At 36.4% G+C, this 26,586-nt stretch overlaps 2 protein-coding genes and 1 non-coding gene across 4 annotated transcripts; 2 read left to right on the top strand and 1 right to left on the bottom strand.

Annotated features, from left to right (window-relative positions):
* Positions 1-3,562: 3,562 nt before the first annotated feature.
* LOC141673659 (GDSL esterase/lipase At5g45960-like) lies at positions 3,563-6,328 on the top strand. Its single transcript, XM_074480405.1, has 6 exons — positions 3,563-3,660; positions 4,784-5,046; positions 5,138-5,268; positions 5,418-5,544; positions 5,908-6,044; positions 6,152-6,328. The coding sequence occupies exons 1-6, from the start codon at positions 3,563-3,565 to the stop codon at positions 6,191-6,193; spliced, it is 798 nt and encodes a 265-aa protein (XP_074336506.1). The 3' UTR covers positions 6,194-6,328.
* A 7,305-nt stretch (positions 6,329-13,633) lies between these two features.
* On the top strand, positions 13,634-13,706 carry TRNAE-CUC (transfer RNA glutamic acid (anticodon CUC)). The gene has a single exon. It is a non-coding gene; the product is annotated as a tRNA-Glu (tRNA).
* A 642-nt stretch (positions 13,707-14,348) lies between these two features.
* Positions 14,349-16,948, bottom strand: LOC141670536 (uncharacterized). Of its 2 annotated transcripts, none has more exons than XM_074476430.1 (8): positions 16,794-16,948; positions 16,620-16,711; positions 16,439-16,505; positions 16,305-16,335; positions 16,040-16,180; positions 14,941-14,966; positions 14,761-14,819; positions 14,349-14,639 (listed from the first exon to the last, which is right to left on the bottom strand). In XM_074476430.1, the coding sequence occupies exons 1-8, from the start codon at positions 16,833-16,835 to the stop codon at positions 14,594-14,596; spliced, it is 504 nt and encodes a 167-aa protein (XP_074332531.1). In that variant the 5' UTR covers positions 16,836-16,948; the 3' UTR covers positions 14,349-14,593. The 2 variants fall into 2 exon arrangements, with proteins under 2 accessions (XP_074332531.1, XP_074332532.1); XM_074476431.1 differs by having other exon boundaries at positions 14,349-14,665.
* Between the last annotated feature and the right edge of the window lie 9,638 nt (positions 16,949-26,586).

The raw sequence follows: 26,586 nt of genomic DNA on the forward strand, positions 1-26,586 counted from the left end.
AATAGTTTTCCTTGGTGATACACACCTTTATATGAAAACAATTCTTTAAGGGATTTTAATATCCTGCGAATACCTTAATAGTTATCCCAGCACCTAGGCTTGGGTTACGGTATTGCATCACAATTCTAATTGGAAGAATTAGGACACTCGTTGGAGCCACCATATACGATGATCAGTCGTAATACGATAATAGTAACCTTTTCTACTAGTAGAAGGACGACACCTTCGTATCCCGGTTATCACCCTTGCCGCATTCGGGCTACGTGTCCCATTTCCGGGTATACACATACTTCACAAGTTCCTGAGTACACTGAGTACCTTCACCTGCGGTACCTTTGGTAGTCCATCTAGCACACATAGTACCAGAGTCTACCCCTCCCTTGTCCTTTAAAAGAATTCTATCAATCTCGAGAACTCGAACCACATCGAAGTTCCCCAAGCGTTTTGCTTGTTGATAGAAACAGCTTATCTCTCTAAGATATAAGTGTATATATATGTATATACGTACTTCCGAGAATTTCGGAGGAAGTACTAAGGATGTGAGTTGACCGTTGTCAACAGATAATTAATAAGGGGGGAAAGTTTCTCCTTGAAACTATATTCAAAATATTAAATAGGTCGGGATATTATTCACCGATGATCTGAAATTATTCGAATGATATCCTGAAATCAGAAAGTATATTTTAAATCAGGATCTATGATTTTTAAATCAATAATGAACCCTTTAAGAATAATAATTAATTAAATAATAGTCGATAAATAATTAAACCTCGAATGGGTTTACTCTCTAAAAGAATATTTAAAATAATATTCCTCAACTAGTTTGTGTCTCCTTAATTAATAATCTATAGTGATTAATCCGGTTTGAAATAAATAATCGTTGGAGTATACTACTCTCATAATAAGGAATAAGTATATAGTATTTATTATTCGAACAATAAAATATAGTTGAGGGAATATGATCGTTGGGAAATCGTTTTAATAAAAGTTCGAGGTGTTTTAATGTTTCGTAAGTGGACGATGAGTCCCTTTAAAAACGTACTACTATGGACTTATAACCGTCCTATAATATCGCCGGAATGATTCCCGGGTTTTATCTTAAATCCTGACCGACTCTCGGTCTTATATAATACGTCACGCTTAAAGCGAAATAACATTTCACGATATATACTTTATCGTACAACATCGCTACATTATGCGAAATTTCAACAACTACGTATCATGGCAAGCATGGTATTTATGCAATGATAGTAAAACAATCCTTTCACAACACAACAGTAAAAATGGAGTTGGGTTCGTAAACTTGCCTGGGTATCTCGAGGTGGAGGAAGCTCTAGGTTCCGCTCGGAAATCTATAACCATAAACACATTTCATTTCGTTAGGTTCCGTTCTAATTTACGGCAACTCGCACTCATGCGCTACTTATTATGCACCCTCTCAACTTATATTACCCTTATTATCCTTTTAAGTCCTTATTCACATCATGGTCGCTTCATTTTTCTAAGTATCTTAGGTTCGTTCTTATTATCGTCGTCGGCTCCGCTTATGGATTCTTACGGTTTCTACTCGCGCGGTCTTGGATCCGATATTTTTATAAATTTGAGAAATCATTATTTTCACTTGAAATTTTTATGGCTGTTAGGAAACTCAATATGTTACTCTCTGTAAAAATTTCATGATTTATGAACACTTTTAAGTCTATCCTTTATATTTTCAAAGTTTGTAATTCGTAGCAGTTTTTGTCGCGTAAATCACTTTTAGTAAAATGGCCATAACTTTTGATCCGTAAATCGGAATCAAGCGATTTAAGCGCCTAAACGATCCTTATAATATTTTCTATCCTAGGAAAATTTTTCAAGAAACTATAGTTTACAACTTTGGGACTTTCTGCAGAAACTTAAAGTTACGATTTGTTGGTTTTAACGAAGTTACATTTACGATTGGGGGTTCGTTTACGCCCTAACTCTTAACACAAACCACCAACAATCATCATATCATCATCAACACACAAACTCCTCTCAAGAACATCATGTTCGTGAGGCAACAACAACCAACCTTAAATCTACTTAACTTAATCATCAAGATTTCATCAATAACACTCATTACACTAGGTTTACTACCACATACTAAATGGATCTTAAAAATGAATCTTAAATAAAGTTGGGTCAAAGATTTTTACCTTTCTTAAAATCTTGAGATGGTTTTTTGAGGATGGTGGAGGCTTAGAAGTGATTGGTGTGATTTTTGGAACCTAAAACCACCATTGAAATCAAGAAACCAAAGAGAGGTTACTATACACACTATTCACTAGTGAGTTTCTTGATTTTATTTCACCCATCAAACCTTGATAAAAAGAGATGAAAGAATTTTCTTACCTTAGTTTAATTGCTAGGAGGCTTGAGAATTAATTGGATGATTTTACAAGAGCTAGAACTTGAGTTTTTGAATTTGAATTTCCATTTTTTTCTTTAAATTGTCGAATGGAAGCAATTATGATGGGGGGTATTTATACTCCTCTTGGTTGCTTAGCTTGGTTGATTTGCTAGGTTGCTTCTAGGAAGATGGGGTGATATCTTGCAATTGATTTTATTCTTCCTAGTATAGCATTCTAGGTTGATTCTTTGTTGCAAATCTTAGGGACAAATCTTAATAGCTTGCTAGGTTACAAGCTAAACTACATGATTAGCTTCCTTAGCACACTATTTTGCTAGCTAGCTTGATCATCCTATGGTTAGCTCACTATTTGATGAAGTAACCATGGTTACTTCCTTACCATGGTTTAGTTAGTGCGTTACGTTTATTTAATCGTTCACGCGTTCGCTCGGTTGCTTAAACATTTTCGTAATACTTACTCGTAAATGGTTCCAAGTTTACACATATTATATATGATATTGACACCTTTTGCCAAGTTTACATGGTATATCTATAATGTGATATACCACATGACATTGACACTTGGTCAAGGCCTGGTTTAGGATACTTGACCCCTTGTTATAGTCTAAAAATGACCTCATCCACGTCCAAGTAAAATCATCGTTAGTTCTTTACAACTTTGTCAGAACTCCACCCAATTTCATTAAAAATTTAATTTCCGTAGGAAAAGAGGTCCCTGACTCGACGGAGGATCCTATCAAGATTCGGCTGAAGATAAATGAACCATTCATATTAGCGAAATTATAGTGATGCTTTATTTAATCCAGAACAATCTGACTGTTAGGAGTTGTCCCGCGTCATTTGTGGGAGGGGTAGATTGCTAGCATATAAGCAGTCAGTTAACTACATTAGTATGAGGCATTTTGGGAGTTACTCAAAAACAAACCCGTGAGGGCTCGGCCCAAAGCGGACAATATCATACCAATGTGGAGTTAGGTCTGCTTAGCAGCAAAGCCCAACAAGTGGTATCAGAGTTATGATTATAAACGGTACAGAACAATCTTAGTTGGGCTTTCGGAATGTACCTAGCCAGAGGAAGATGGGCTACCCAGTATAGGCTCAAGAAAAAGGCAGGTGGGCTTTCCAGTATAAGTCTAGGGGGAGTCAGAAAGCCAGAATAATTCATGTATGGGTCTGGGGGAGCAGATCACACAATCAGGTGGCAAGATTCGACAGGTGTCGAGCCCGATATGTGAAGGGGGGATTGTTAGAAGTTGTTTCACATCGTTTGTGGGAGGAGTATAAGCAGCCAGTTAACTCCATTGGTATGAGGTTTTTTGGGAGTTGTCCAAAAATAAACCCTTAAGGGCTCGACTCAAAGTGAACAATATCATATTAATTTGGAATTAGGTCTGTTTAGCAGCAAAGCCCAACAATGATACCAGAGAAGTAGCGCATATATATAGTGTCTTTATGCTGAAATAATACATAGACCTATAATCGAAAATTTTCTACAAGAAGTTGTATTGTGCAAGGGTCCCTGTTACAAGTCGAGATAGGACTGATGCGGAACAAATAATATACAAAAAGAGAATATATATATAGGGGCTACTCCAATAAAAATCAATTTAGAATAGAAACTAAAAACCAAATAATTTTTTTAAAATTAATTCAAAATATAACACATATAGTATGTAAATCGATCGTTGAGAGATGTAGAAAAATACAGTGAAATCGGATTTTAAAAAAAAATTACGGTTTGACAGGAAATATTAAATTAAAAACGGAGAGGAAAAGCTGAAATTGGGATTGGGAGGGTGCAGGGTAGTTGGGTGGTGTGATTTAGGGGGTCATTAGATTAGATAGATCTAATGGCTTAGATTAGTTCTAAGTTTGTATTTTAATTTTAGTTTGTATTTCATAATTTTATATATATATATATGTGAATGAATAATATGTTGATCTAAATAATTGGCAATCGATTAGTCAAAAAACTCCATTGTATGATAAAACTAAAATTACATTTCAAATATCACATTTTAACTGATGTAAGATGTGATTGTAGGGTAAAACAAACAATCACTTTTGAATATCATGTTGGTGCTACTAGGTTGGTGCTACTAGGTTGTTACAGGGAATAGAGTTGGAGGTAAAAAATAATTTCCAAAATAATTCCAAAAATATACATGTTATGTGTTAATTAGTGGGACTTATATTAAAACACTTAGGATCTATTACATTGCTGAGCAATTCAACAATCATAAATCAACACCTCATTTTGTAGAAATTTTTTGTGAATTATTTTTGGGACCTCTAAAATTACTCTTCCATTAATAGGGTAGAAAGCGCACGGAGTCCATAGATTATTTATCTATATATATGCTTAAGTTAATATGATTAATAATGTAGCAATGGTAGGTCCTTATGTATACTTTCTCTGTTTCCTGATTCACTTAAGCTCATTTTGCTGTCATTAGCTCAAAAACAAGCCCCGGGTTTTAATTCGAGCAATTTGGCCATTTTTGTATTTGGAGATTCCTTTGTTGATCCAGGAAACAATAACTACATTCCGATTATATCAAGAGGCAACTTCCCACCGTACGGCAATGATTTCGTAAATCAGACTCCCACCGGAAGATTAACCAATGGTCGCCTTATAACCGATTATGCAGGTATTATATCATTCGCAACCAAATTGCTATGTGTATATGTATGCTATGTTATCAGAGATTGATATTTAATGTAATGAACTTTTGGAAACAGCATCGTATGCTGGTATGAAAGACTACGTGCCACCATATCTGGACCCAAAGCTTAGTATGGAGGAACTGCTCACTGGTGTTAGTTTTGCCTCTGGTGCCTCTGGATTCGACCCTCTTACTCCAACATTACTCGTTCGTATCTTTCTTATATCATTTCTCATTCCTTTTCGTCTACAATATTACTCCAAGTTTTATTTTCTACTACGTTCGGAATCCACAGAGATTATACAGATACATTCTGAATTTTGGCCTGAATATTTTAATGTTGTCTACATCCGCAGGGTGGCGTAATCTCAATGCCAAAACAAATGGAGTACTTCAGAGAGTATAAACCAAGAGTTGAAGTTCAAATGGGGAAAGAAAGAACCCATACTCTGATAAAGAATGCTGTTTATGTAATCAGCGCAGGTACATACGATCTTATGTTCAATTATTATGGTCCCTCAAAATTTAGAAGATACAGTTACTCAATTGCTAGATACTACCAATTTTTAGTCCAACAAATTCAACAGTTTATACAGGTCAGTATTTTAAACATACTGCCAAATATCTATAAACATATGTCTAGCTATGTATATTTAAGTTAATTATTAATTTACTGCATAAATTTTCCTTCATATCATTTTGGTGTTTTAAATAAAAGGATTTGATGGACCTTGGAGCTGGTAAAATAGTGATGCTGGGTTTATCTCCGACTGGATGCTTTCCTCTTATAATAACCTTAAATTCAAATCCTGTTGACAAGTTTCTAAAACGGCAATGCATTTCTAGATTATCTGAAGCTGCGCGAGTTTTTAATGAAATTGTTGAACAAAAACTTAAGGAAATGGAAAGGGTCGACTCCAAGATCTATTATGTTAGCATATATCAAACGTCTATGGATATTTACCAAAATCCAAATAAATTTGGTAAGTTGATACACATATTAACATGCCTCATCACATGTCCTACAGCTAGATATAAGTACGTAAGCATAATTAAGTTGAATAGTTAATTGTTTGATTAATGTTCGCAGGTTTTGATAAGGTTGATACTGGTTGTTGTGGAAGTGGATTAGTGGAAGTATCGTTTTTGTGCAATCCAAGTTCAAGACTGTGCCCCAATGTTTCTGATTATGTATTCTTCGATTCTGTACATCCAACTGAGAGAACCTATTATCTTTGGTTCCTAGCTCTCTCCCCGACATTGGATCTCATCCTTCAGGGAAAATAGTTCCTGCTGATACTGTTAAGCACCTGGCTGTGGATCAGTGTGCATGTATTTGTTACTATTAATAAATTTCGAAAATATGTATACATATGTTTTCTTGATCATGCTTTGGTCTGACAAATATAAACAGCTCTCTTTTTATCTTCACTTTCATAAACCAAGTGACTAAGTAAAGAAAAAATAGGGTGATACAAGAGCTAGTTGAAACAAGAAAGTATGTAAAATCAAACCTAGCTACGTACATGAATTGATGCACCCTAACTGTTTCAACAAAAGTTCGTATAAGCATGGAGGTCATAGCTTCTCCTTCGAATCAGTGTAGTGATAGAATTGACAGTGAAGCCCTTAGTACGACTAGCACGCACTGAACATTACTCAACGATACTTTTGCATTTCGTATACTTTATTCCTAAACTTCGTTCAAAACTCGGCTCGATTTGTTGTAAACGGTCCTACAGAGAAGTCACATTCTAAGATACTACAAATCAGAATCCTGGGAATCAGTGAACAAGTAAGCGTGCCCACGTACATACAACATGCATGCTCCGTTTAATCTGTGGAAATTAATAGCCATGCGCGTACAAATGTACTCAAACTTTCATACATTTAGTGCAGATACATCTGTAAGCGTGCATACGTACATACAAGAACCTGCATGCTCGGTTTAATTTGTAGAAATTAATAGTCATGCGTGTCCTCAAAATTTCATACATTTAGTGCAGATACATCAGTACAATGGCTAATTAGCCTGCTCCTTAACTCCTCTTTTCCTAATATTGTTGGGAGCTAATATGTGTACACTCTGGATATATGGGTGCACACCAAATATTATTTATACAATCAAAATGCCTCCTTTACAATTTCTTGATGAGTTGTTTATGTTGTTTCTATTCCTTGCTTCGGCTGTGCATGCATTTTTATTCAAATTTTTATTACTTTTTAAAAACTGTACTTTGATTTTTTTGTTAAATATTTAAAATTTAAGACGGGAGATGCCTCATTATTTGAAGTTTCTTTAAGAAGAAAATAAAAATGTAATTTATTTAGGCAATAATCTGGATTCTAAATATTTAATTGTCATAAAGGTTAATTATACTTTATTACGGAGTATTTAAGTTATAGTTTATAAATAATGAGTTAGGTTGTATGGAGTCCCTATTCCATTGGAGTCTTTGAGTACATATATGTTATACAAGTAAAATATATCTTAAAATATATCTTAAATATATTATTTAATTTAAATTAAATTTGTATATATAATTTTGGGACACCGCACAAAATTTGAAGTTGATGTTTTGGGCTTAAATTGTAAACTTCACTAGGGCCTGGTTGCTGAGCAAAGTTCAACATCTGACCCATGGGCTCGGAAAGCCCATATGTTGCATTCTGTTTTCTTTATTTGCCAAGAAAAGAATGATTTTATTAAAACTTCAAATCACTCAAAAGTACATGTTGAAATTCGGAATGGACATCTCCGAATCTCCAAATACGGTCAGCTACAGAACAGCTATATCTCGCCAAATAGTGAGACACTCTATTCGCTGAACGTTTCACAAAACGAATAAGCACATTACTTGCTTTTAAACTAGCTAACAAAGCACGACATTCCTCCACCACTCTCCCCAAGTATGAGAAACTCGCGACTGAAGATCTAATTGCCTGAATTACTTGCAGACAATCAGACTCTACTTCCACACCTGACTGATTCGATTCCTTTATCCAGCTTAATGCTTCTCTAATACCAATAGCCTCTGCTAACTCTGGAGCCACTCTACCCTGCATACATCTCGATCTAGCCTCGATCAACCGTCCAGCATTGTCCCTAGCCACGAACGCATAACTAAAACTGGTCGAGCTTTCAAAGATAGCCGCATCAGTGTTTACCTTGATTCTATTCTGCTGTGGTAACTTCCAGTGTTCATGACCATCGTCTTGAGTCATGTAACCCAAATAGATGTCAAAAGTCTTATCTTGAACACTCCTCCATTGATCAAGGACAGATTTTGCTGATTCAACTACTTCACTCGCCTTCAATCCGCGCTGGTTCCACACTAGGTCATTGCGATTCTTCCATAACATCCAGCAGACCAATGTAATTAACTGGATCTCAGTTTTTCTTCTTTTCTGCAGCACTTCTTTAAACCAATTTGAAAACGAAAGAAACTCACCAGTGACAGATGGAAATCCCATGTAATTCCAACACTCCTCTGAGAAAGAACAGCTAATCAGAACGTGCATGATCGTTTCTGCATTATTTTGACAAACTGGGCACCAGACATCCACAACCACTCTTTTGCGCACCAGGTTATCCTTCGTAGGTAAAATGCCAACTATTGCCCTCCACAAAAAATGCTTAATTTTCGGTGGGATCTTCAAGTTCCACAATCGTCTCCAGAAACCAAAATTATCATCAATATGACTATTCTCCTTGCTGTCTCTTATAAACCCATAAGCACTTTTCACTGAATAGCCCCCCATTTTTTCGAATTTCCAATACCATGAATCAGCCTCATCAGAACCTATTGGAATAGACCGGATTAAATTTGCATCTCTTTCCTCAAACACATCTTTTATAAGGTCTTGATCCCATTGGTTCGTAGATAAATCCATCAGATTCGAAACTCTGGCATTCTGCAAAGCTTCACTACTTGAAATGACATACGGATTAAGCGTATCTGGCAACCAAGGATCGTTCAGAACAAGAATACTATCTCCTCGACCAACTTTGCAAACTAAACCTTCCTTCATAAGAGCTTGGGTCTCCACCAAATTCCGCCACACATAACTAGGATTACCACCTGGTTTAGCACTAAAGAATGATCCATCTGGATAATACCGTGATTTATATACTCTACTTACCAACAACTGAGGATAATTGATTAACCTCCAACTCTGCTTTCCCAGCAATGCGACATTAAAATCCCATATGCACCGAAACCCCAGACCTCCTATACTCTTCTTCCTACTCATTTTCTCCCAACTCATCCAATGTATAGACTTCTCCCTACTACTACTAGCCCTCCACCAGAATCTACACATAATTCTTTCAATGTCATGACATAATTTAATTGGCAGCAGGAAGACGCTCATAGCATAATTGGGCATAGACTGAGCCACTGTCTTCAAAAGTATTTCTTTACCCCCTTTCGATAACACCGTCTTATCCCACCCTTGAACTTTCTCTTGCAATCTATTTTTAATAAAACCAAACATGGCTGTCTTCTTTCTGTGCATCAAACTCGGAAGACCCAAGTAGAGACTGTTTTCCCCTGCTTCCTGAAATTGCAACTGATTGAGCAGACTCTCTTTAACCTCTCCATTTGTATTTCTACTGAAGAAAACAGATGACTTAACCACATTGATCTGCTGACCTGAAGCCTTTTCAAAAATCCTTAGCATTTGCAATACATTTTCAGCACTTCTACTCGTTGCTTTACAAAAAATGAAACTATCATCAGCAAAAAACATATGAGAAATAGAAGGGGCTGTACGAGCTACCTTTATACCCTTGATCAATTGTCTCCGTTCATAATCCTGAATCAACGCAGTAAAGCCTTCAATACAAATCAGGAACAAATATGAAGATAACGGGTCTCCTTGCCTTATACCCCGTTGAGGGATTATAGAACCAAAAATTCGACCTGCATGAGCTATTTGGTAGTTGGCTGAAACAACACATGACATAAAGAGACCAACCAACTTTTGATCAAAACCCAACTTCAGTAAAACAGCTCTCAAAAAATCCCACTCCACGCGATCATAGGCCTTACTCATATCTAACTTCAAAGCCATCCACCCCTCTTTTCCAGTTGTCTTTCTCCTCATAAAATGCATAATCTCATGAGCCACCATTATGTTGTCTGAAATTAGACGGCCAGGGATAAACGCACTTTGAGTATTCGATATAATCCCATCAAGACTAGACTTCACTCTATTGGCCAGAACTTTTGAAATAATCTTATACACCACGTTACAGAGCGAAATCGGACGTAGATCAGCCATAGTCTGTGGGTCATTTCTCTTCGGAACCAAGGAAATGTTTGTACTGGTCAAATTGCTCGACAGAACACCATCAACAAAAAAATTCCTCACCATTTGCACAATATCATTACCAACGATGGGCCAAAATTTCTGATAAAATCCCGGACTCATGCCGTCCGGGCCAGGAGACTTATCAGGGTGCATATGAAACAAAGCCTGCTTTACTTCCTCTTCTTCTATTGGTGCCAACATCATCTCATTTTGAAATTGAGAAACCTTAGTCGATATACAGCTCAAAATCTCACTCCATTCTGTACTCGATGCCTTAAAGATGGTATTGAAATAGTCCACCATAGTTTCCTCTAGCCCTGTACCCCAACCAACTCTATCTCCTGAAGCATCTATCAAAGTCGAGATATGATTAACTCTTCTCCTTTTTTTCGTGGCCTTATGGAAAAATTTGCTGTTTTGATCCCCTTCGCGAAGCCAAAGTTGCTTTGATCTTTGCCTCCAAAACACCTCCTGCTGAGCATACACCTCTGCAAGTTTCGTTTTCTCTACTCTACACAATGCAACAGAATGAGCATCTCTCCTGCCCTTAAGAGTTTTCAATATATGCTTGCTTTGATTTATTCTTTTTCGAAAACTCCCTGTAATATCCTGACCCCATATTGACAGCTTTTGAGAACACACCAACAGCTTATCAAAAAAGGACATACCAGAAGCATTGTGCCAAGCTTCCTCCATAATTTGTTTACACATCGGTTCCCTCAACCATGCATTCTCAAAGCGGAAAGGTTTGACAGAACGCAATACAACATTCTCACAGGGATCAAGCAACAAAGGACAATGATCAGACGTTGTCGTTTCCAAATTTATAAGCTTTGCATTTTTAAATAAATTGAAAAAATTCTCCGAAGCTAATGCTCGATCCAATCTGACCTCGATCCAGTTCTCCGTACCATAACCCTTCTCCCATGTAAATGGATACCCACTCATATTCATATCAACAAGGCCACAATCATCCAACACTTCTTTAAAGCCCTGAATTAACCACTGCGGATAAGGCCTTCCTCCTCTTTTATCATCTTGAGACAGCACATTGTTCATATCCCCAATCAAAACCCAGGGAAGACTGTTGCCAGTAGCTAATGACCGGATCAAGTCCCACGTTTTCCTCCTTTTTCTCCTATCTGGCTCACCGTATACTCCTGTTAATCTGAACTCATGACCACCTCTGTTCTTAACCACCAGGTCAATATGATTCTTACTATAAGTCTGCAAACGAACCTCGTCATTATACCTCCACAGAAAAGTAATACCTCCACTATGCCCCTGCGTTTCGACAGTAAATGCCCCCTCAAAATTCAACGCATTCCTTGCTACTTCCACTCTATTTTTATTACACAAGATCTCACATAAGAAAATAAAATTCGGCTTCTTTTGGGACGTTATTTCTTTAAGGAATTGAAAAGCCCATGGTGTCCCAAGCCCATGGCAATTCCAGCTTATAACACTCATAATGCTAGGCGAGTACCCCCTTGAGTACCCGCCTCTTTGACGTTTTTTGGATCGATAACATTTACTGGGCCATTTTCTACAAACATGTCATCCTCTCCATCAGACTCCTTACTCATTTCTGTGCTCCGGCCCATCCCATTATTATGGCCCAACCCATCATCTGTTCTCCTTTTTTTCGAATCAATTATTATTGATGTACTTCCTTGTATTATGGGATCAGTTATATTATCCCCTCCTATCCCTAAATTCACGCCTTCTGTTGTAGTTTGAATTTTCCCTCCACTCAATCCCCCAGCTGTATCAACCTGCATAGTTTGTGGAGAAGATTTCGGGATATGATTGTTGCCTTCTGAAACTGAATTCATCCTCTCACCTTCTTTTCCCGTGTTCCATGGATCTTCATCACTGCCACTACGAAGCCACTTTGCACCTATTGGCTTAACCTGACTTCTGAGCGGAGCACGCATCCATACGCCATAGGGCTTAACTATCTCATGCTCAGGAGTATCAAATAATCGAGAACAGAATTTATCAGAATGCCCAAGAAAGCCACAAATAAAACAGAATGTAGGAACATTCTCATATTTAAACGTAATCCAGAACCATTCATCCCCTGATTTCCTCACCTTCATTCGCCTTTTTAATGGTTTTGAAAGATCAAGAGATACACGCACACGCATATAACCACGCCAAACTTCCTTAAAATTTGACTTACATGACTCAACATACTTGCCGATAAAATTTCCAACCTCCATTATGACATTCTCAGACATGAAACCTGGTTTAAGATCATGTATTTGGATCCATAAATCCATAGTATTCAAACTAACATCACCTGGGTTCTCTCCTTCCTTCATACGTGCCATGACCAATGTTCTCCTATTAAAAGATCACGGGCTCCCCTCCAATATACGCTTTACATCCAGCTCGTGATAAAACTGAAATAGATATAAGTTTGTATCCAACTCCTTCATGTAAACCCCTCTCCCAGGTTTCCATAAAGCCGCTAATGTCTGCTGCATTGCTTGAAAATCCACTCGACCTTCTGTCAAGAAACGAGCCACCACACATAGTTTAGCATCGAAGTTTGTAAAACCTTGATTATTCCCTTTTGTTCCTCCAATCTCAAAAGCCAAAACATCTTCCTCCTCGTCTTCCAGCGTGATATTATTCATAGCATCAATGATACTACTAGACGATGCCATAGCTTTGAAAGAAAAACAATGAAATGATAAGAAAAAAGACAAAACTGACGCTCTTCAAACTAACATATCAAACCATGTCAAAAGACAAGACTTTGTTTGCATTCTGTTTTCTTAATTAACTCCAAACTCCCAAATTTAATCAAGAAAAAACTTAAAACACCCAAAACTCCAAACTCCCAAAACACTGTGAATAAGTGTAGAAATCCCAAATTTAAAAAGAATTTGTAGTTGTATGTGCATTCAAATTGAGAAGAAAAAACATGGGAGGTGATATGTTCACCCCACTACTTACGACAAATTCACTTTTATTAATTTGTGCATAATATATTGTTTATATTCATTTATTGTTAGGGAAAAATCGAACGGTTGTGTACAATTACTTTAGCATTAAAATGTGACTGTTTGCTGTAATCCCATGTTTAGTTCTAAATTTCACTAAATTTAAAAAGAGAAAAATGTATCTAAAGGTAACTTTAGAAACATTAACCCTATTTAATCATATGAACAATGTACTCGAAATTATATATCAAGTTAGTAATATCTGGTTAATAGTATGTAGTTTTAACTAATTCATAACATCATCCGTTGTAGTCTAGTTGGTCAGGATACTCGGCTCTCACCCGAGAGACCCGGGTTCAAGTCCCGGCAACGGAATGATTTTTGCCAAAATAGCCATTATAGAACAATGCATTTACAGGCACTAAAATTCAAACAAGTAGCTCATTTAAATTCAATTTTTCGTGTTCTTCAATTAATTTGACATATATGGCGAATTGAGATGCTTTCTTTTGAATTTGAAAAGGGAGAATTAAGTACACCACTGCATTCACATTCAGTTAACTGTTTTTGGTGTTCTTCGACGTTTCTCTTCAGTTGCAATATATGTCACGCATAGAGAATCTGCCTTTCGAAGAGGAAGAATTACTTGCAGAGTTACAGTAACAATCACCCTCTAGACAAACGTCAAATTCCTGAAGCAGCTACTACTTTTTGCGGTCAAACTCCTCCATCCAATTTTGACAAGGTTAAGTGAAAGCTTTTTGTAGAATTTTAGTGGCCCCAATTTCCAGATACATTTTTCATAGTACATTACAGCTTGAGCAAAGCTGCTGGCCCTTTATGAATCTGTGACTGTTTTCAAGTCCTGCTCATTTGATCTTATTATTTCCAACAGTTATACACCATTACACCATAAAAACCAAAAATACGAGAAAAGAGTATCCAGGATACTCTATGGGTTGAGATGCACGGCTCTGCCAACATATGATAATAACTACTAAAGACTTATAACAAGGATGTCGGAATTAAAGTGTCTTTATAGATTGTATTGTCCCCAAAGCAGATCACCAAGTATAAAAAGGAGAAATTGAAACGATATACAATCAAATTAGATTGATAAATGACATTCCGTATACCATAAAACAGAAATGCTCTGTCGATATGCCAAAATAATATTTTTTGACAACAAGTTAGTCATCGAAGATGTCCGCATTGCATGTACCTCCAGGCTGAAAGAAAGTTACTAATCTCTTGCTTTAAGGCTAACTTGTCTCCTGTCTTGCTCTTGCTGCTTCATTATTACCATTCCTGAAGTGATGAAAGATTTTTACGACCTTTGATTAAAGTATAAAATTATTGTTAAGTAAGATAAGTGAATATTTCCAATGCTAAAGGTTAGATGAAGTTTACTGCGGTAAACACAACTCACTTGGACGATTGAGAGGAATCAAGATGCATTGTAACTGGACCATCATTGACCAGGTTAACCTTCACATTCAGAAAAAACAGTTAAGATTCGTCAATTGTCCGTTCGACTAGATGATGTTGACACAGCAAACACTAAAGAATATATCATATAAAAAACGAAAACATGGATTAAGAATCTCACCTTCATCATTGCTCCAAATATACCATCTGTGGAAAACAGTGGAAAAAAAAGAAATAGAATTAATACAAACTTGAGCATACAAATACATGCACGAAGTAATATGAGTAAATCATTCCACCTGAATCTAGAATAATGTTTTTTTAACATATTATACACCTTTTGCCAAGTTTACATGATACATTTAAGATGAGCTATAGGACATGACACGAACACTTGATCAAGGCCTAAGGGAAAGATACTTGGCCTTAATTATAGTTGAAGAAATGGAAACGTATGGTCGCTTAGTAGACCGGACACCCCAAGTCCAAGTAAGACTGTATACGGGTAAGAGTTATACAATTTTGCTTAGTTTGGCTAGAGGACAGAAATTTAGTAGGAACAAAATGAAATTTGTACTATTTCGTATGTTAATAGTCACAGTTGCCTCCCTTTCCCCATTTTCTACATACAAATTTAGAGTAGAGCTCAATCCCGCATATAAGGAGATAAATGTCTCGTTCCTACTTCTACTCAATTTCTTCACAAATCTCATATTTTGTTGTTTCAGTTTTCCTTTGATCCTTTCTTTCACCTTCACTATGGCTAAAAAAATCATTTAATTTCTTTCTCATTCCACTCCCTCCCCTCCAAAGAAAGTATTCTTGTGCTATCATGCACTTTATGTAAGGTAAAACATAAAAACTTAATGTGTTCACTTGTTAGTCAGTATACACTCTAGTTGTGGAAATATGACCGTCCAGCTGATTCAGAAATGACCTTGCAAGCTCACCCCACGTTTGGTTTGAAAATAGAAATACACATAATTCAGAAATTTTAATCATCATTCATCTAACTTGTTTTAAAAATCCTACGCTGCTTACTTATACCCTGATGCACTCTCCCCTATTCTGAAACTGAATATATGTGAATCATTAACCTCGTTTTCCATCAACTAGGCTTTGAGATTTCACGTTACAGATATAACAGAACAGGAATATAACAAGGTAAGAACCTAAACAGATGTAAATAAATGAAAGTCTCAGTTCCCAATTTGCCGATGCCAGACGATTAAATAGGAACTTACACTCAAGATTAAAAACAAGAAAACTAAAGTCAATACCTTTAACTGCATCAGTTCTGTAAGCTTTCCCAAACCTTTCAACCACTGAATTATAAAAAGGTTTGGCTCTACCGGGCGACATCGCAAGATGAAAATCCGGTTTGTTTCCTTTGAGTATCCCATATAATGTAAACTGACTAACTGCACAACACAAACAGTATCACAACTCCTCAACTCAATCAACACATCCACCCTATTTCCCAATAAGACTAAACCGCAAACCATGCAATCACAGTTACAAATAAAAATTAAACAACTCACATACCTAAAAGAACTTCATAATTCATTTGCATAACCTGCAATTCCACTAGATAAAATCAACCACTTGTTCTAAAACAATAAAATAATCGATAAGCAAATAAAATAAGAAAAATACAATGCAGTTAGTTTGGGACATACATTTCGATCCCAAGATTTTCCAGCTGTGTCATTAGGGAACAATCTCATGTTCAACACCTTACGACATCTGTAAATAAAATAAAAATAAAAATAAATTATTTAACAGACTTCTTTTAATTTTATTTTTTATAATTATAATATATAAATAATGGTATTAAACAATTGAATGTAAGTGGCATACATATAGTCAGCATCAGAGTCAACGTCGGAGTCGTGAATGCCGACGAGTACGAGAAGGCCAGGTCCGATTGATGATACTGTGCGCCCCTCCACCTGAAAAATGCTATCTTACGCTTATAAAGGCTAATAAAATTTTGGGGCTGTAAGGATATGTAGAGAGTGAAAGTGGACATACCTCCACGCTGGCCGAAGCAACTCGTTGAACGACGGCCCTCATAATTTGGGATGCCTGAGCTTTTCTATTTGGTCGCTGCCCAAACACAACTTATGCGCATTTTAGCAACCCTTTTTTTATTTTCATTTTCAATATATAGAGAACATTAATATTTTTTATACAAATTTTTGGACTTTGCTATAATGATTACAGGCAGATCAGAAAGATCTATGATGTATCTCGATAATTTAATAATTTTGATAAATTAATAAAATATATGAAACACAATATTATTCATTTATAAAGATTTTGGTGTATATCAAATTAATAAATGTGCGAAAGTGGATATACTAGATAAATAATTTACAAATATTCGAAAGTATGTTTTCAAAAAAAATGTGCAAAAGTATATAAGTAAATATTTATAATTTAAATCGAGATTTTTATGCAATTAACTTGTAGAAAATGGAAAAAAGGGATTGATTTAAAGTTTTTAATGTATTTAGATATTGTCATTATTTATCATATTTTTTAAGAATTTGTCTGGTGTGCGAGCACATACTAAATACTAAAATTCATAAATGTGACTTATTTTAATCGAGGGACTTTTGTGAATTCAGGAATCCATCATCGTTAAAAATTAATTAGGGGGAGTGTCAAGTTTAACCATTTTTAAAGCAAATGTAACAAAAATGGTAGTTTTGTATTATTTGACCAACTTTAATAGGTGAAATAAGTAATTTTCAGTTTAGTAATACATAATAGGAAATTCAAAGTGGAGTATTATATATGATTTACGCAATATGGCAGACACATAAAAAAATACGTATCTTTCAACATAATAATCAAAATTATAATTTTTTAGACCATCTCCAATTAGTTTTCATCCAAAATCAAATTCGGATCACCAACTGTGATCCAAATTTCTAATGAAATCCGACAGCCTGATCCAAATTTTGATCCAATTTAACTTTTACATATTATAATAAGCAAATATCATATTAAACTCTTTATTCTTAAATTTAATATTTAAACATGAATAACTATTTATATTATATCTAATAAATTAATTAAATCAAAGCTAATTTATTTTACTACACTTAAACAATAATAGAATTATATACTTAATTAGCTAAAAACATATTCATTACATTAATTAACATCTAAAATATCATTAATGTTAGTCCCTAACAATGCAGCAAGAATTACAGAAGGGAGTTGAATGTAATTCTAGTAAACTTTTTCTTGAACTATAAAATGTTCTAACTCAAACTATATATAAAATGTTCTAACTCAAACTATATATATATATAAGTATTTTGATTTGCAAGGTGCGGAATAACAAGTTAAGTGAATAAAAAACACAAAGTAATAAAAACACAAGTTTTTAAAACTTTTTGAGGGATTTAAAAGTATCCACCATATATATATATATATATATGGGAAGTGATCCCCAGCCACCGTTGGATGGGATACAGCAGCCGCATTGTTTCATTGCGGGTGCACTCACCCTCCGCAATGAAACATTGCGGCAGCTCGCAATGTAATATTGCGGCTAGTGTATCCCAGCCAAGTTGACTGTGGATAATTTCCCTATATATATATATCGATTTAAGAACTCTGTGAAGAACAAGTTGTCTCACAGCTGCTTTACAAGTGAACAAACAAACTACAGCGAAATTCTTAACAGTTACAGCCTTTTCTATTTCTCTTATAAAAGTGTTTGCTTAGTTATTTGTTTCACTAGCTACATTTGGCTTATATATCACCAAGTTTACATGGTAATAAGACAGGATAATAAAACAAAACTATCAAGTCAAACTGCTGCTTCACTACTCTATTCCAGCATCTTTGAAAATCTTCTTAGCTTGCATGGAAATGGTAATGCTTCTTTGTTCTTCATTTCCTGTTAAACAGGCTCCCACATTCCTTTTGTAAACACACAACGCATGTGACTGTGTTGTCACTGTCAACAGATGTTTGAATTGATCATCTGTCGGGTACATACTTGTCATCCGTCGGGTTTCCTTGTTGATCATCTGTCGGGTAGCTTTGTTGATCATCCGTCGGGTAGCTATTTGACACTTGACTTCATTTCACTTATGCAGAATTACAAGACATCTTATATTTACAATTAATCAGCCTATTCTGCATATCTAATAATAGTCAACATGACGCATATGCTACTACAGGATCTATACAAAGTTGTTCACAAAAATGTGTTACAATACTTATTGTTACATAAACTACTCACTTGATGGATGTCAAATCATCATCCGTCGGGACTATATTGAGTCATCCGTCGGGACTATATCTGATCATCCGTCGAGTGCTACATTTTTGACTAAGTTAAATCTACTAAGGTGTTTTGTTAATGTAATCATCAAGTTCACAACATATTCCCAACAATCTCCCCCAATTTATGCCTACTAGAATTGTAGCCATAAATTAAGAGAAACTTGATGATAACAAAACACTCTAAAAATACAGACTCAAAAGATAGTAGATAAAACTAAAAAGTGCTGCATTATTTACTGAAAAATTTACAAGACAAAGTGTTCAAAAATTTGCTCAGAATCATTTTCAAGGTGCTCCTCTAGTCTGAGCAAAATGATCTATTTCCTTGATTGTCTGGATTTCTTCCCAAGCCTCTTGTTGTTTTCTTCTATTTAATTTTGGAGTTGTCTGTGGAATTCAAGTTCATCAGATTCTGAGAGATCTAGCATTTCTTGCATTTCCAGATGAGTCTCATTGCTAGAGATGCTCAACTGGTCTTCTAATCTGAAGAATCTTCTAAGTCCCTTATCATCCATGAATTTCATCAGCCAGTAGGGTCTTAGATGCACTCTACTCCCTGTGTAAGGAATAGTTAAAGTCTTTGGGAGTGCATCCTTGGCTCTAATACTCCTCAGTTCTTCAATCTTCTTTAGAACTAATCTTCTAGTTGTCACATTGAATCCAAAGTTCTTTTTAAAGGATGAATAAACTTTTATCAGTACAGATTGGCTCTCTTGAAGAATCCTGTGAAGTGGCCATGATATCTCTTTTCCTCTCTTGTACTTGAATACTAACCTTTCAGGTAGATTCCTGTAAGTATCAATGCCTCTAACTTCTTCCAGTTCATCTAGAGAGAGGTTTAGGTCAGAGAATTCCTTGATGTCACAGATGTGCATGATATCTCCCTTATTGACCTTGGTTTGAGCTTTGGTTAGGGACTTGGATCTGAGAGTTGAGGGCTTCACTTTCTTGACTGCTCTGGGCTTTGTCTTCTTTGGCTTCATGAAATGAGGTAGATTGAGTTCAGGAATTGGTAGACTATCCCAGTCTATTAGCTCATCCTTTGGAATGATAGGTTCACCATGGAAATTCTTGGATGGATCTATCTTGAATTCTTCATGTGCCACAGAGGGCATGGATGTTTGAGTTGTTGTAGAAGTAGACTTCTTGGGAAACTGATCTTCCAATCCTTCTTCATCAAAGTTCACTTTTCTCTTGGAGTGAAGTTTGTATCTAAACCTTCTTTTCTGCTGTGATTCTTCTTGCATTTTCAGATCCTTAGATTCAGTGGTTTCGGATGGTTGTTCAGGAATTTGTTGTGTGGGTTTCACAGCTTGCAACTTGGCCAAGATAGCAGCCTGCTCCTTCTTTTGTTTGAGCTTTTTAGCATCTAGAGCAGCTTGCTTCTTTTCTTGCTTCAATCTTGCCTTTTCTTCCCTTTTTGCTTCAGCAAATTGAGGGTGTCTAGCCACCACACAAATTTCCTTACCATTTCTGAAAACTTTGGCAATTCTCATTTTCAATGCTGAATCAGCTGGATCCTTGTAGAATGCAATAGATCTTGACAACAGTTTCTTCTCATCAGGCTTTGGTGTCTCATACACTGTGTCCAAAAGGTTCTTTAGTGAAGATTTTGGGTAGTTCACCTTTGGCTTCATGATTAGATCCGCCTTTGGGGATTTGATGCAGGATGTCTGGCCTTTTTCCAGATAGTTCATGCTCATTTCATTCACATAAATTTGCTTGACTTGAGAGTGATGAATGACTGATTTTTCTGGCTTCTTTGCTAGACCAAATTTCTTTTGAATATCCTCATTTATTTTCTCCCAGTTGATTGTACTAAAATGCTTCTTCTCAGCTGCTCTCAAAGTGGTTGTTGCTTCATTTATCAGATCAATGTTATCTTTAGCTGGTGGCTTTGTGAAAGCAATTGTTGGCACAATTGTTTTACCTACTTGAATGGTAAGCACTTTTTGCTCCCCCTCACTCCTAGAATTCTCTTTCTCCCCCTTTTTATTATCATCAAGCTGAGTAGAGGAGGAGGTTTGTGCAGCCACCAGTTTCTGAAGCAAGTCTATTTGTTGTGCTTGGTGTAGATGGATTGCTGTAAGAGAAGCTTTCATAGCAACCATTCTTTTGTCCAAGGAATCCACCTTGGTTGCAAGATCAGAGTTTTTCTTGAGCTGTCTTTTGATGTCTATCATTGTTGTCTCCGGAAGTCTAGCTTCCAACTTGTCAGACATGTCTTTCTTAAGTTGATCAACTTCATTTTTGATGAGGGAGACATTTTAACTTTGTTGGTAGCCTGATATTTTATGTAGTTGGAGAGATGCAAGATGTACTTGCAGAAGTTTCTTGGTGCTAGCATTTGTGGATGATTGAAGTGCAGACTGTGTTTGGCTGATGAGTTGGATGAGAGTTGCCTTGAAATAGTGTTCATCACACTGCTTTGAAAATGCCCAAGATGGCATGCCTGATCTTGAACTAGGGCCTACTTCTCCCCCTATATCCAATGGCTCTTCTTCACCATCTCCACCCTCACCTCCAAAGAATTCTTCTGAACCACCAGTCTCATAATCAACATCACCAGCTGTTGAAGGCAAAGCTGTGATGGCATCCTTAGCTCTTTGCATGGACTGTGTGGTGTACACCAAGTTTAGCATCCTTTCTGCATTGTCATTGCCCTGTCCAGCTAGAAGTTGATATGCTGGAATAGGATGAGTAAATATCTCAGCATCTAAGGAGGTAGAATCTATAACAGCTTGAGTTTGCTGATATAGTCCCTCCCTGTCTGCATCCTGGACATTCATTGACTCACTTATAATGACATCCACCCTTATGTCTCCTGTACCTGCATTTCTCTCATTATCTCTCTTTTCTTGCATCAAGGTCTCACCTTGGCTCCCCACTCTCACACCCTCACCTTCACCATCTAAGGTGGAACTCCCCACACTCACTTTTGCCAGTCCTGAAGAAATGGACTGCATTGGATCACTCTTTTTCTCTCCTTTTTCCTGGGAGCAACCCAGACTCTCACTCATGTCACTACCTTCCCTTGATCCTAATAGTGATTGCACAATTACTAAGTCATCATCACTTGTAACTATAGTTGAACTTTGGAGTTATACAGAGACACCCGACGGATGAGAAATATCCATAGGGGTAGTAATTTGACTATCCGACGGATGACTGCTGTTAGGCACATCCGTCAGGATACAATCGCTACTCGACGGATGAACAATATCCATCGAGTGAGTAGAAATGAATGAGTTTGGAATGGAGACTATTTTGGATTCTGTGCAGATTGATGAAAATTTTGGCACATATGACTCAACAGTCTCAAAAAGAAATGGCAAGTGAGCCAACAAATCATCTAGAAGATGATGCTCACTTGTATGGATTTTTGGCTTCTCCAACAGAGTTAAAGATGGAGAATATGGTTGTGATGTTTGAATCATGTCAACATCCAAAGATTGTGTGGGAGAATTTGGTATTTGAGGTGTTTCAATTTGTACAGATTTTGGCTGTGACCCCACATTTATTGGAGCAACATCAATTTGACTTTGAGATGGTGCAGTGACTGGATCTTTATCTCCAGTTTGCACTGTGTGTGTACCCTGTGCATCCCCAAGGGTTTTAGATTTCTTCTTTCTTGTGTAGGTTTGTGGTGAACTTGTGTCCCTACCCCTTTTGTTATGTGCTCCTAGTTGAGAGCTTGTTTCAAAAGTTACATCATTTTGGGAGGATGAAACTAGAATTGAGCTTTTATCCTTATTGACAACCACAGTTTGTTGGGAAACTGTGGTGTGGCTTGGTTTGGGTACACTATGCTCACCATCCTTATCCTTAGGGCTTCTTTGATTTTCACCCTGTCCCTCACCTGTCTTTCCTACCTTCGCACTCCCCTCTTTGTGATTAGTGGATTTTATAACTGGCATCTTTTGAGAGACACCAGAGGGGGCTTTTTTTGTCTTTGGTTTTGAAACTTTGGTTTTGGTAGCTTGGGTAGGCATTTGTCTAGTCATTGACACAGATGCCACTGCTATACTAGAAGATAAAGAAATGGTTGAGGTTGGAAGAGTAGAGACAGTTGAAATTACCTCACTTACCTGAGGTGCCTCCATTACTGGAAAGTAGAAGAGTGGCACCTCTTTGTGGTGATCTGCTCTATTGAGATCTGCAATAATTCTTCTTTCTTGAACCCAACAATCTAACTTGTTGGTTGGGTTCTCAAGCACAATATCCTCAGAGAGGTGGTTAGCAAGCATCATGAAAAATCTAGCATAATAAACATTCTTACCCCTCTTATTAAGCTCCCCTAACTTAAACCCCAACTCAAACAAGACTAGATCACTAAAATTGAAGTATTTATCTGTTACTAGCATGTAGAGCATATTGGGCATGGAGATATTAACAGAATCAAAGTTGCTAATTTTACCAGAAAATACTTTAGTAACTACATCACACAGATAACTCCATTCTTTCCTAAGACCCAATCTCCTAATTTCACTATTTAGAGATGCTGAGTGCATAACCCGTGTAGTTTAACATGTTAACAATATCAGTGTCTGTGTGTGGAGTAGTGACAGTATTATCAGGATTCTTAAAGCATGCTTTAATAATGTCACTATTAACACATAATTCCTTACCTTTAATAGTGAAAGTGATGGTCTTGTCAGTTGAGTTGTACACTGCAGTCGTCCATATTTCCTCCACAACCTCACAGTAGATAGTGGGAGACTCCAACATGGCATATTTGAGCTTACAGCCTTGCACAAAATCCATCATTTTGTGGTAGTCGCCAGACTGTTGAATCCCCTTGTTCACTAGATCCGTGAAATTGTTCTTCTCATAGATAAAGCCAGTTTAAGACATGATTTTGATGACTGGTGTCATTGTTAGAGAGTAAAAGTTGCAGAGAGAGAGAGAGAGAGGGTAATTGCTTTTGAGAAAGAAAGAAATTAGAGCAGATGAATTGAGAATGATAAAAGAAAAGAAATGAAAATGAATTTTGCTTTTATACTATCTCTAAAATAACTGTCAAAAATAATAAAGTAAAATAAAGTGACCAATAAAAATTGCCCAAAATAGCCGTTTAAAAAGATAAACTGTAAAAATTTCATCAATTATCCGTCGTGTTATACTTACAAACTGTAAGTATACTCGATGAATAATGTTCAGAAAATTAACGGCTAGGATTTAAACAATTCGACGGATGAGGATAAACAGTTATCCGTTGAGTTAAAAAAAATTCCAGAAAAGTAATTGATTTTATTAACAAATAGTATTCCGACGGATGATCAAACTCGATGGATAATGATCATCAGTCGGGATGTAAATTTTAACTTAGCCAAAACTTCATCCAGGACTGAAAAATTAATTAAATTTTTGGCTGCATTACAACTTGCAAAATATCTGAAAAGATTCAAGAGTAATTAAGCATACCTAACTCACTTACCAACCTTGAAAAGGTGGATTCATCCAGTGGCTTGGTAAATATATCTGCAAGCTGTTTTTCACTTGGAACAAAATGTAGTTCTACAGTACCATTCATTACATGTTCCCTTATGAAGTGGTACTTGATGTCTATGTGCTTTGTTCTTGAATGTTGTACCGAATTCTCAGTGATGGCAATTGCACTTGTGTTATCACAGAAAATGAGAATTTTTTCCACTTGCAGACCATAGTCTAGCAATTGGTTTTTTATCCACAAAATCTGTGCACAGCAACTGCCAGCAGCAATATATTCTGCTTCTACTGTAGAAGTAGAAACTGAATTTTGCTTTTTACTGAACCGGGACACAAGCTTGTTTCCTAGAAATTGACAGGTTCCTGTTGTACTTTTTCTATAAATTCTACAACCTGCATAATCTGCATCTGAATAACCAGTTAGATGAAAACCAGAATCTCTAGGGTACCAAATGCCAAGTTTTGGTGTACCTTTGAGATATCTGAAAATTCTATTAATAGAAATTAAATGAGATTTTCTAGGATCAGCCTGAAATATAGCACAAAAATATGTAGCAAACATTATATTTGGCCTACTGGCTGTTAAGTATAGAAGTGAGCCAACCATGCCTCTATAACTTGAAATATCCACAGACTTTTCAGTAGTGTTTAATTCAAGTTTAGTTGCAGTGGCCATGAGAGTTTTTGCAGATGTGCAATCCATTAGTTCAAACTTCTTTAAAAGATCATAAATGTATTTAGTTTGACGAATGAATATTCCATCACTAACTTGCTTAACTTGGAAACCAAGAAAGTAAGTTAGTTCTCCCATCATGTTCATTTCATACTTACTTTGCATCAATTTGGCAAACTTTTTGCAAAGTTTTTCATCTATAGAGCCAAAAATAATGTCATCTACATAAATTTGAACAAGTATGCTAGAGTCATTAACATTTCTAAAGAATAAATTTTTGTCTACAGTACCTCTAGTGAAGTGATTCTCTAAAAGAAACTTTGACAAAGTGTCATACCAGGCTCTAGGTGCTTGCTTCAATCCATAGAGTGCTTTCAAAAGATAGTATACATGATCAGGTAGATTTGGATCTTCAAAACCAGGAGGCTCCTCCTCCAAATCTCCATTTAGAAAAGCACTCTTGACATCCATTTGATAGACCTTAAAATTGGCATGGGCTGCATAGGCTAAGAAGATTCTGATGGCTTCAAGTCTTACAACAGGAACAAAGGTTTCATCAAAATCTATTCCTTCTTGTTGACAATAGCCCTTAATAACCAATCTAGCTTTGTTCCTGATTAATATGCCATTTTCATCCATCTTGTTTCTGAATACCCATTTGGTGTCTATTGGATTCTTTCCTTTAGGCTTGGGTACCAGCTTCCAAACATTGTTCCTTTCAAATTGGTTTAGCTCCTCCTACATAGCTAAAATCCAATCAGGATCCAACAAAGCTTCTTCTACCTTCTTTGGTTCTTCCTTAGATAGGAAACTTCTATATAGACATTCTTCTTGAGTTGCTCTCCTTGTTTGAACTCTAGAAGATACATCACCAATGATGAGCTCAAAGGGATGATCCTTTGTCCATTCTCTTTGTTGAGGTATATTAGCTCTAGATGAAGAGGCCTCATTATTGTCTTGATGTGAGATTGAGTTTTGATTATTAGAAACTCCCCCTGAGTTTGTGAATCTATGATTTGAGAAAGGGGAATTTTCTGTAAATAATCTATTCTGACTTTCAGCATCTTTTGATGACCCGACGGATGGTGTATTTTGAGTTCCGACGGATGAAGTTGATTGTCTCCTGATGGATGATGCAGATTGTCTGTCGACGGATGAAGCATTTTGTAACTCGATGGATGTTGAGTTATTAGCTTTATTGGTTGTAGATTTTTCTGCACTATCCTTAGTTGTAGTTTCTTGATCACTTTCATCATCACTGTCATCACTAACCATCTCCATATTGTCAAATTTGAGGCTCTCATAGTAATCTCCATCTTGCAGTCCTTCAATCTTTTTATCATCAAACACAACATGTATTGATTTCATAACAATGTTGGTTCTCAGATTGTAGAC

The sequence above is a fragment of the Apium graveolens genome, chromosome 7 (genome assembly GCF_009905375.1).
Source record: "Apium graveolens cultivar Ventura chromosome 7, ASM990537v1, whole genome shotgun sequence".
Lineage (NCBI taxonomy): Eukaryota > Viridiplantae > Streptophyta > Magnoliopsida > Apiales > Apiaceae > Apium > Apium graveolens.